Source organism: Salarias fasciatus, chromosome 22 (genome assembly GCF_902148845.1).
Source record: "Salarias fasciatus chromosome 22, fSalaFa1.1, whole genome shotgun sequence".
Classification (NCBI taxonomy): Eukaryota; Metazoa; Chordata; class Actinopteri; order Blenniiformes; family Blenniidae; genus Salarias; species Salarias fasciatus.
The window spans coordinates 1,268,791-1,281,105 of NC_043765.1; the positions used below are offsets into that span (position 1 = coordinate 1,268,791).

The 12,315-nt window shown below is 52.6% G+C and overlaps 1 protein-coding gene across 1 annotated transcript; it reads left to right on the forward strand.

Moving 5' to 3' along the window:
* The first annotated feature begins 2,138 nt into the window (after positions 1-2,138).
* On the forward strand, positions 2,139-12,102 carry LOC115409717 (LIM/homeobox protein Awh-like). Its single transcript, XM_030120992.1, is given in 7 exon segments — positions 2,139-2,309; positions 3,911-4,110; positions 4,343-4,451; positions 4,544-4,679; positions 4,759-4,991; positions 11,816-11,900; positions 11,903-12,102. Coding segments are annotated over 7 exon segments (1,134 nt in total).
* The last annotated feature ends 213 nt before the right edge of the window (positions 12,103-12,315 follow it).

The window sequence follows — 12,315 nt, forward strand, 5'->3', positions numbered from 1 at the left end:
CCAGACAGAAGTTGATTAAAAATAGCACGGTAAGGTAAGTTTTTATTTGGAGCTCGTTAGCACTATCAGGCTATTGGTCCAAGATGTCAATGGTCATTTTTTTACAGATTTTAGATTTTCCCCCCTCAGATATGTGGTGGAAAACATGCTGCCGGTCCCCGCGGTAGAGGACCCATCTCTCAGGAACATAATCAACGTGGAGCCGTGCAGAGGTAACAGTCACATCGTATCGATCCGACTGCAGGACGATGTTATGTTCCAGAAACTGGAATATACATCTTTGATGTAGTTCTTATTTTTTAACCGGTATATTGAGTACTGTGAGTTCCTATGTTTTCAAGTAACCCAAATGCACCGCTGTGGCCTGAGTGGCTGGGAGGGAGCAGGGGGCGGGGCCAGGAAGCCAGCATGTGTTCACATGTTGGAAAAACTAGAGAGCTGTCTCTCAGCTGTTTTTTCTGTTGTTTTGAGACCCAGTCCGGATAAGTGGTGGATGGATGAATGGATGGACGGATGGATGGATGTTTTGCTGTAGTGTTGCCGTGGTTACAACCACAGTAAGTTCTGAAGCTTAATAAACCAGCATTAAGAATCCAACTCATCTTCCCTTCATGCTGCTGGATGTTACATTATCATATCCCTGCGTCTTGAATACGGTATGTAGTAAATGGGGAGAACAGAAACGAGGAGAAGGAGGAAAAACAGCAACACTGCCCCCACCTGGTGGCCGAGGCAGAGGACGTGACAGTTCCTGACAATTAGAAGAGGCGTGGTATCGGCAGGGTATCGGTATCGGCCGATGCTACACAGCCAGGTATCGGAATTGGTATCGGTGACCAAAAAATGGTATCGGTGCAACCCTAATAGATTCTATCAGGAAGTCTATATTTGCTTTAAGCCACTTTATTTTTTTTGCAGGCTGTTGTTGAATAAAATAAATAGGCATTGAAAAAATACTTTGGTGTTTGTGTTGGAGCTCAGTGGATGATACTCCGTGGCCAGTTAGTCGTTAGATTCAGTGATGTGGATGAAATGAACTGAAACGGTCGGTTTCATCAGCAGTAAAATAACATCAGTCCAGAATGGAACCAGCAGGAGTTCAACCAGTCAACCTTTATTTACTGACAGCTCTGGAAAAACCTTTAAAAGTAACTAAAAAGTTACTTTTTCAGTAACGCATTACTTTTTGGTTTAAGTAACTGAGTTACTAACTGAGCTACTTTTTCATGAAGTAACTATTAACTGTAACTAGTTACTATTTTTCAGTAACTAGCACAGCACTGTGTATTGGTCAGTCTGCCGACGTTCAGGATGACAGCGTTACCATGGAAACGTGTGGAAACGACAGGAGCTGGACCACTCACACACACACACACACACACACACACACACGTTTCTTGTTAATTGGTCCCTGGGCTGCTGCCACCTGCTCACCTGGCGTCCAATCAGGTGTGTCCTCCCCGTCCTCTGGGCCGTCCTGTTTACTGGTGGGTGAGGGGGACGTCACCTGGGAGACGGGGCACGAGGCATGCTGGGACGGCGATTGGAGGAGGAGGAGGAGGAGGAGGAGGGGACACCTGGGGGACGGGGGCTCAGGTGAGCTGTGGACGGGAGGAGAAAGACGAGCAGACAAGAGAACCGGAGAACCGGGGAGGAGAGCAGGACGGTGGACAGAGGACAGAGGGACGACCTTCTCCTCCTCTTCCTCCTTCTCTTCTTCTTCTTTCAGCACTGAGTCTCATCCAGGAGCTGCGGTAGGTTCATCCTCACCTGTGTGTGTGTGTGTGTGTGTGTGTGTGTGTGTGTGTGTATTTCATGTGTCTGTGTGTGTGTGTGTGTGTGTGTGTGTGTGTGTGTGTGTGTGTGTGTGTGTGGGTGGGTGTGTCTGTGTGTGTGTTCATGTGTCTGTGTCTGTGTGTGTGTGTGTGTGTGTGTGTGTGTGTGTGTGTGTGTGTGTGTGTGTGTGTGTGTATTTCATGTGTCTGTGTCTGTGTGTGTGTTTTTGTGTGTGTGTCTGTGTCCGCCTTCAGAGGTCACGCTGCTCCTTGACCTCTGACCTCGCCGGGGTTTGCAGGGTGTTACTGATCCTGCTGATCACTGAGCGTCTCTCCGTCACTCGTCTCCTCCTCAGGACAGACATGATGTCTCCGGAGGACCGGGTCCTGGAGGAGCTGCTGTACAGCCGGCCGCTGGGGGAGGAGCCGCTGGGGGAGGAGCCGCTGGGGGAGGAGCCGCTGGGGGAGGAGCCGCAGGAGGCACGGGAGGCGTGGGAGGAGGCGCCGCTGGAGGAGGCGGCGCTGCAGCAGCAGGTGAGGTTCTTTCCCAGCAGCGTCTCTTCTGATGTCTGTTAGATCCACATCGAAGGTTCTTGAAGGTTCTGCTCCGTACTGTCTGGAACTGCAGTTCCTCTGATGAGCTGCAGCTCATGTTCTCTGTGTTCTCTGAGGATCCAGCAGCTTCCAGAACCTTCCGCCAGTCTCCTCTCCTTCCTGCTCATCATTCTCTCCCTGCCGGACTTTATCCATTTTAATAAACTTTGACGGATAACTCGCCCCGCACCGTTTGGAGCAGTGCCACAAAAGTCTCTTATCAAAATGTGTGTAAATTCTGGGAATGGTGTGCTGTAACTTTTCTCGGCATTCCAATGAAAAATAACCAAGAAAATTCCCAAAAAAACGGCAATTTTTTCGCCTTTCATTCCGGATGAGTCGGCCAAAAATCCCCCAAAAAATGAATCCCCGAACAACTCCATGGTGAGTCGATATACTTTCATGTAGAGACATCATTAACATCTCAAAATGTAGGCATTTTTGTCCTCAACGCAGATGTGGAAACCTCATTTCATTATCTTTTACCACATTTAAATGATAAGCCCTCAAGTATGGAAAGAATTCCAGCCGTTTCTGGAGTTTATAATGAGTGTGTATTGGAGAGGCTGGAGAGGCTCTGGATTTAATTCAAAACAAATTCTGTCTGTCATCCCGCAGACCACATTTCTGGCTCAATCTTCACAAATTATACCTCAAACTTTACCTATTTTTGTTGTGACGCTCATAATCTGGCAATTTTATCTCTGTCCCAAACGGTTCTCTCTGCAGATGCATTTGTTTGAGGAGAGTGCCGAATTTTCTCCCATCCGCTCCAATGCATTCTGGAGAGAGATTTTCTCGCCTGAATCCAAAACTTCACACATCTTTACACACTCGCTGTGGCTGAATGGATGATCCTGCAGACATGAAATCCACACCATAAATCCATGGAAGGCTTCTGACTCAGAAAGGGAAAAAAAATGTGGAAATTCCATTCTCGGTTCTCGAACAACGACATTTCTTCAACCATGTGCACCGCATGAAAAACTGCTGACTCACTGTCATGGCTGCTGAGTGGAGCTCATTTCCATGGCAACAGGCACGCAGCTGCAGACCGTCATGGCTGCTCTCAGATCAGAGCTCATTGTGGATATGGAGGAGTTACACACACATACACACACACACACACACACTCAGATTCAGCAGCAGCTTACAGGCACAAAGCCAAAATTTCCGCAGGAATTTTGTTGTTCTTCCTGTCAGTCAGCAGCTTTCTGTGGTCAAACAGGCACACCTGCCACCGATGAACGGGGCTCATTGGTTCTGGGACAGTGTCCTGTTTGTGCCTGGGGGGATTGGTAGCTGTTGCTGGTTTGGATCTTCGAGAGGCTGAGGTCTTCCACTCTCCATGTTTTTATGTTGTTGTGCCCATTTTTCAGCGGCTTCTTCCAGAACATTGGTTTCAGCGAAGGCGGCTGGGCTCTCCAGGCTAACGATGTTCCCGCTAGCTTGTAGCTCAGCTTTCTCTGCAGAATACCGCGTCTCCTCCTCCTGCCTGCTGATTGGACGTCATGTGACGTCTCACATTAATCCTTCCTCAGGTGAGCTGGACGGCCGTCCAGCAGCCGATGGCGTGCGCCGGCTGTGGCGAGCACGTGCGCGACCGCGTCCTCCTGGTGGTGGCGGGCAGCGCCTGGCACGGCGCCTGTCTGCGCTGCAGCCGCTGCCGCTGCGAGCTGCAGGACCAGGCCACGCTGTTCTGGAGGGACGGACAGGTGTTCTGCCAGCAGGACCACTGCAGGTGAGGACAGTCGGGGGAGGGGAGGGGGCAGAGGGGGGTGGGGCACTGTGCAGGAAGCTAGCTGCTAGCCGTCCTGTTTGAACCGGTCCTCCTAGCGCCATGAGCTGCTTCACAGATCAATAAACCAGTACCCAGAACCTCCTGGGTGGAGAGACCGAGTCCGGGTGACACGTTGTCCCGTCTCTTACAGACGGAAGGACATTAACACCTCTCTGTTTTTGTCCCCCCGCAGGACGCAGGGCGGCGGCCAGTGTGCTCGCTGCTTCCAGCCAATCCCCGCCTCCGATCTGGTCATGAGGTCCGGCGAGCTGACGTTCCACCCGCAGTGCTTCTCCTGCCAGGTTCTCTTCCAAATACTAGAGTCAGAGATGACGGAACAGGGAGGGGCTAATGCTAATGCTAATGCTAACGGCTAGCTTCCACCACGTTGCAGGAGTGTGACGTCGCGCTGCTGCCGGGGAGCCTGTACTGCATGCAGGGTCCAAACCTGTACTGTCAGTCCCACTACCAGGCGGAGCTGAGCGTCCCACTGATCCACGACCTCCAGCCCCCAGCAGAACCCGGAGAGGGTGAGTCCTGGGCCGGTCCGCAGGAACCGCCAGACGGGAAACAAAGCCGCTGACAGATCCACCTGAATCTGAGTGGCAGGTCAGAACCAGGCCCCAGGGGACGGGGACGAGTCCGTCAGCAGCCCGGAGCCCCGATTGGATGACAGGCCGGCAGGGGGGCGGAGCCGCCGCCACACCAAGAGAATCCGGACGTGTTTCCGCAGCGAGCAGCTGAGAGCGCTCGAGTCCTACTTCGCCCAGAAACACAACCCGGACGGCAAAGACTGGACCTGCCTGGCCCACAAGACCGGCCTCCCCAAGAGAGTCCTGCAGGTAGGCCACAGGGAATCGAACCGTGAGTGCTGTGAACCAGGGCAGCTGCAGGGAATCGAACCGTGACTGCTGTGAACCACGGCAGCTGCAGGGAATCGAACCGTGACTGCTGTGAACCACGGCAGCTGCAGGGAATCGAACCGTGACTGCTGTGACTGAGTCTCCTTTGCAGCTGTTTCAAGTGAAAACATCACTTCAGAAAATTTTCATTTTTTTCTACAACGTTCTGAAACCGATTTCTGTTTCCATGGAAACGGCAGGAACAATGAAAACAATGTAGTTCTCATGTTGGACCACTGGGTGGTGCTACAGAAAACATTAGACTGTAAACAATGACTATGGGAGAATGCAGTATGGGCGTGGCCGTTGGGAGTGGGCGTGGCCTCCACAGCTCACCTGGGATGTTTTGGAGTCTCAGAGTCTGAGGTTCTAGCTTCAGGTTCCATGTTACTGCTGTTCTATGAGAACATTTTCTGTTCTGCGAGAGGATTCCCTCCATAACACCTCCGGAGCTGCTGCTTCGTCTTCTGTGGTTGTTTTTCTGTCTGTTAGAATCTGTTGTGTCTGTATGGACGACTCTGGTACCTGACTGTTCTGGTTGTGTAGTTTTTGGTTGTGTAGTTTCTGGTTGTTCTCCTCTATCCTGTACAGACTATTATTTTCCAGAAGAGAACAATCCTGATAGAACTGTGGTGATTTCATTGGTCTCGATGTGCTCTGTCCAGCTGTGTCCTTCCACCGTGCTGGGTTTTATTCGACTTCGTCCCGGCAGTAGAAAACTAGCGGGAGTAAACTAGCCGGAGTAAACTAGTGGGAGTCAAACAGCGGGAGTAAACTTGGGTTGCACCGATACCATTTTTTGGTCGCCGATACCAATTCCGATACCTGGCTGTGTAGCATCGGCCGATACCGATACCCTGCCGATACCACGCCTCTTCTAATTGTCAGGAACTGTCACGTCCTCTGCCTCGGCCACCAGGTGGGGGCAGTGTTGCTGTTTTTCCTCCTTCTCCTTGTTTCTGTTCTCCCCATTTACTACATACCGTATTTTTTGGGCCACAAGACGCACTGGAATATGATAATGTAACATCCAGCAGCATGAAGGGAAGATGAGTTGGATTCTTAATGCTGGTTTATTACGCTTCAGAACTTACTGTGGTTGTAACCACGGCAACACTACAGCAAAACTACAGCAAAACATCCATCCATCCATCCATCCACCACTTATCCAGACTGGGTCTCACAACAACAGAAAAAACAGCTGAGAGGCGGCTCTCTCCATTTTTCCAACAAGCGCATCCAGAGGCGGTTCTGGCTACAATTGCGCCCTGGGCGAGAACCGTCCATTTTATTAACATTTGTCAGCATCCTATTAACTAAGCATGACACACTGCAAATTATTTAAAAAGCTGTATCTCGTGTATCTTACAAAGTGCCATGTCACTTTATGTTAGAAGTTATTGATCATAGCATATAGCGTATGGGAATAAGTCAGGAGGTCTGTGTGAATTTGCACTTTCTGTTGCACTCGAAACACAAACTATACCAGGCTGCCTCTGGGTGAAATTAGTTGCATGACATGATGCCTCAGTTACAATAGTTGGTAGTTCAGCAAAACTAAACACCAGATACAGTCGTCTTCTGTGGCTTAGCAAAAGGCTAATAAATGGCTAATAATGTCATTCACATCACTCATAAAAACATGCATATCTTTATCTTTTGCCCGTTTCTCTTCTTCTTTTCTTCTTTTTCTAAACTGGGCTCCTGATGCTTCTTCAGTCTTTTACTTGGATCCATGATCAAAACATTACCTTTCTCCAGCAGGTGGGCGGTACACCTGTCAAACGGTAACGCAGGTGTCCTAAGGCGAGCTCAGGGAGGACAGAAACCTCCCGTAGAGCAGAAGGGCAAAAGCTCGCTTGATCTTGATTTTCAGTATGAGCTATTAACTAAGCATGACACACTGAAAATTATTTATTATTTCCGGTCACGGTTCACCCGAGTCCTGAGGCACGTGACGTAAACAAATTGACGTAGATTTTTTTTTTCTTTTTTTTTTCACATAACCCAGTCAGTTACTATGGGTCTGTATTAATTATGAAATACAATTAATTTTGAAGCAGTATGTGTTGGCATCAGTCTGCCCCCCCTCCCCCTCCCCGCGCCGCCCCCCCCGCCTCTTCGGACAGCCGAACGGACATACAAGCTGTATGGCGTGGCAAATGAGGGCGCCCCAGCACTCACACCACTAACTTGACATGGAAAATAGTGCAAGTCTGGAATACTGGCGAGTTTTTTTTTTTTTTTTTTTTTTTTTTTTAATCTTCTCGTGCGCACGGCGCCAGTGCGCCCTCACATGGATTGCGCCCTGGGCAGTCGCCCACATTGCCCATAGCTAAAACCGGCCCTGAGCGCACGCCTGCTGGCTTCCTGGCTCCGCCCCCTGCTCCCTCCCAGCCACTCACGCCACAGCGGTGCATTCAGGTTACTTGAAAACATAGGAACTCACAGAATTCAATATACCGGTTAAAAAATAAGAACTACATCAAAGATGCTACAAAAGTAAATCCGTAATTAAATAATAAGGCGAATTAAGCAACGCCATTGTGGGATCCTCCTTCTTTGTTGTTTTTCGGCAGCTTGTGTTCCAGTGGCTGCACTACGGCCTCTTTATGTTACCATCGACCGGGACTCGCCACACTGCAGCCTCCTGACTCCCGCGGCTGCGCAGTTCATACAGAAAGCGCAGCGCAGAGGATGTGTAACGATGCTGATTGATTAAAATAGCAACGTATTTAATGTGGCGGTCAGCCTGGACCTGTACCTCCAGTTAGCTCCTGTTACCCGCCTCAACCGCTCGCCGCTCCGCCCAACTTCCTCCTGGAGCCCCGGCTGGTTTCCTCACTTCACCGTGGAAATTAGTTAAACTCCAGACTCAGTCTGCTCCTGCGGCTGGAGACCAGCTTCATCTCACAAAGACTCATGATACTAATAAAACTCCTGTTCTGCTCTTCAGACTCAGATCCACGCTCTGTAACAAGACCTGATCCTCACTGGGATGTAAAATCACTGCTATCATTCACTGAAAACACAGATCACACAGCGTGAATGTCGAAGAATGAATTCACACGGCGGTGCGTTCAAGTGCAATATGAAAGTCGGAAAATGGCATCGGCGTGTTATTTGTTAGTACTCACCGATACCAATACCAGCATTTTAGTGCGGTATCGGGGCCACTGCCGATACCAGTATCGGTATCGGTGCAACCCTAGAGTAAACTAGCAGGAGTAAACTAGCAGGAGTAAACTAATTGGAGTAAACTATACATCCATCCATACATCCATCCATTTTCCACCGCTTATCCGGGGCCGGGTCGCGGGGGCAGCAGTCTCAGCAGGGATGCCCAGACTTCCCTGTCCCCAGACACTTCCTCCAGCTCCTCTGGGAGGATCACAAGGCGTTCCCAGGCCAGTCGAGAGACATAGTCTCTCCAGCGTGTCCTGGGTCTTCCCCGGGGTCTCCTCCCAGTGGGACATGCCCCGAACTCCTCCCTAGGGAGGCGTCCAGGAGGCATCCTAAACAGATGTCCGAGCCACCTCAGCTGGTTCCTCTCGATGTGGAGGAGTAGTGGCCCTACTCCGAGCTCCTCCCTGGTGACTGAGCTCCTCACCCTATCTCTAAGGGAGCGCCCAGCCACCCTACAGAGGAAGATCATTTCAGCCGCTTGTATCCGGGATCTTGCTTTCGGTCATGACCCAAAGCTCATGACCATAGATGAGGGTGGGAACGTAGCTTGATCGGTAAATCGAGAGCTTCGCCTTTCGGCTCAACTCCTTCTTCACCATGACGGACCGATACAACGACTGCATCACTGCAGCCGCTGCACCGATCCGCCTGTCAATCTCACGCTCCGTCTGTCCCCCACTCGTGAGCAAGACCCCAAGATACTTAAACTCCTCCACCTAGGGTCTCTCCACCGACCTGGAGAGGGCAAGCCACCTTCCTCCGGTCGAGGACCATGGCCTTGGATTTGGAGGTGCTGATCCTCATCCCTGTCGCTTCACACTCGGCTGCGAACCGCCCCAGTGCATGCTGTAGGTCCGGGTTCGATGAAGCCAACAGGACAACACTATCTGCAAAAAGCAGAGATGAAATCCTGTGGTTCCCAAATCAGACCCCCTCCGGCCCCTGGCTGCACCTAGAAATTCTGTCCATGAAGATTCTGAACAGAACCGGTGACAAAGTGCAGCCCTGCCAGAGTGCAACATGCACCGGGAACAGGTCCGACTTACTGCTGGCAATGTGGACCAGACTCCTACTCCGGTCATACAAAGACTGGACAGCCCTAAACAAGGGGCCCTGGACTCCGTATTCCCGGAGCACCCCCCACAAGACACCACGAGGGACGCGGTCGAATGCCTTCTCCAAGTCCACAAAATACATGTGGACTGGTTGGGCAAACTCCCACGAACCCTCGAGCACTCTATGGAGGGTATAGAGCTGGTCCACTGTTCCACGACCAGGACGAAAGCCGCATTGTTCCTCCTGGATCCGAGGTTCAGCTATCGGTCGGATCCTCCTCTCCAGTACCCTGGCATAGACTTTCCCGGGGAGGCTGAGGAGTGTGATCCCCCTATAGGTGGAGCACACCCTCCGGTCCACCTTTTTAAACAGGGGGCCCACCACCCCGGTCTGCCAATCCAGAGGCACCGTCCCCGACCGCCATGCGATGTTGCGACGTGTCAACCAAGACGGTCCCTGCACATCCAGAGACTTAAGGTACTCAGGGCGAATCTCATCCACCCCCGGTGCCTTGCCACCAAGGAGCTTACCAACCACCTCGGTGACTTCAGCCCTTACTTCCGGTGTCCACCACCGGGTTCGGGGATTGCCGCCACGACAGGCACCGGAGGACTTACGACCACAGCTCCGGGCAGCTGCTTCGACAATGGAGGTGGAGAACATGGTCCACTCGGACTCAATGTCCCCAGCCTCCCTTGGGACATGAGAGAAGCTCTCCCGGAGGTGGGAGTTGAAAACCCTGCTGACAGAGGGTTCCGCCAGACGTTCCCAGCAGACCCTCACAACACGTTTGGGTCTGCCAAGTCTGTCCGGTTTCCCCCTCCGCCAGCGAATCCAACTCACCACCAGGTGGTGATCAGTCGACAGCTCTGCTCCTCTCTTCACCCGAGTGTCCAAGACACGCAGCCGGAGGTCAGATGACACAACAACAAAGTCGATCATCGACCTCCGACCTAGGGTGTCCTGGTTCCAGGTGGTCTTATGGACCCCCCTGTGCTCGAACATGGTGTTCGTTATAGACAAACTGTGACTAGCACAGAAGTCCAATAACAGAACACCACTCGGGTTCAGATCAGGGAGGCCGTGCGATCCAATGACCCCCTTCCAGGTCTCATTCCGTCACTGCCCACATGAGCGTTGAAGTCCCCCAGTAGAACCATGGAGTCCCCAGTCGGAACTCTATCCAGCACCCCTCCCAGGGACTCCAAGAAGGCCGGGTACCCTGCACTGCTGTTTGGCCCATAAGCCGAAACAACAGTGAGGCACCTGTCCCCGACCCGAAGGCGCAGGGATGCGACCCTCTCGTTCACTGGGGTGAACTCCCGCCGCCTCTCACCGCGGGCAACGCCAGAGAAGTGGAGAGTCCAGCCCTTCTCCAGAGGTTGGGTTTCAGAGCCCAGGCTGTGTGTGGAGGTGAGCCCAACTATATCTAGCCAGTACCTCTCAACCTCCCTCACAAGCTTGGGCTCCTCCCCCCCAACGAGGTGACATTCCATGTCCCTAGAGCCAGTCTCTGTATCCGGGGATCGGGTCACCGGGCACCCTGCCGTCGGCTGCCACCCAATCCACATTGCACCCGGCCCCTACGGTTCCCTTGGTGGGTGGTGAGCCCACTGGAGGTCAGGCCCACGTCACCCCTGAGCCCAGCCGGGCCCCGTGGGCAAAGGCCCGGTCACCAGGCGCTCGCTTACAAGCCCCAACCCCAGGCCTGGCTCCAGGGTGGGGCCCCGGCTGCGCCATACCGGGCGCCGTAACGACCTTTGTTGTCTCTCTTCTCATAAGGGCTTTTGAACTGCTCTCAGTCTGGCCCGTCACCCAGGACCTGTTTGCCATGGGAGACCCTACTAGGGGTCATAAAGCCCCCCGGCAACATAGCTCCTGGAATCATGCGGTCTCTCAAACTCCCCCACCACGATAAGGTGGCTTTTCTAGGGGGAGTAAACTAGTGGGAGCAAACTAGTGGGAGTCAACTCGCGATATTAAACTAGCCGGAGTAAACTAGTGGGAGTAAAACAGCGGGAGTAAACTAGTGGGAGTAAACTAGTGGGAGTAAACTAGCGGGAGTGAAACAGCGGGAGTAAACTAGCGCAAGAAACTAGCGGGAGTAAAGTAGCTCGAGTAAACTACAAGGGGAAACCAACGAGAGTAAACTAGCGCGATTAAACTAGTCCTATATTCATGTGGAATGTCAGCGCTCTGTTGATGCTTCAGTTGCCATGGAGATGTTTTTCACATGCAATCATCCTGTCTGTCCAGAGCAAACTGGAGACTGTGGGGCAGATGTCTGGAACCAGAGTCTGTCCAGGTTTTCACTGTCGTCTCGTCTCGCTGCTGATCAGACTTTTTCTTTTTCTTTTTGTGAATCAGAAAGTCTGTCATTAAAGGTCTTTCAGTCGTCCCTCGTTAAAGCTCAGCTTCAGGGGTGTGTTTATTGCCTCTCAGGTGTGTGTTCTGCCCTTCAGGGGTGTGTTTTTCCCCTCAGGTGTGCTTGTTGCCCCTCAGGTGTGCTTCTTGCCCCCCAGGTGTGGTTCCAGAACGCCCGGGCGAAGCTGCGACGCTCCCTGACCTCGGACGACTCCCAAGTCAACTCGCCCTCCGCTCCCCGAGGGTCGTTACCACGGCGACCGGCACCCCACCCCCCCCGGCTCTGCCTCCCCCTGACCAGTCGCACGCCTTCCCCACCAGCACCATCGACCAGCTGCAGCTGTCCCTCCTCACGGCACCGCTCCCGCAGAGCCCCGCCTACTTCCTGGACTGCCACTCCCAGGATGCACCAGGGTGGAGGGGGGAGGGGCGGCAGACCCTCTGAGGGCGGGCCAGGGGGAACGGGGGCTGTCCAGGGGAGGAGGGACCCTCCAGACTGTAGCTGCAGCGCTGGAACCCATCGGTGACATCTTGACCGAGAACCCCAGGTACCACAACAATCCTGAGCACCAAAAGTCCCACTACCGCCGGTCTGTTTCCATGGAAACAGCAGAGACTGACATCCATGTAGTTCTCGTGCTGGTCCACTAGATGGCGC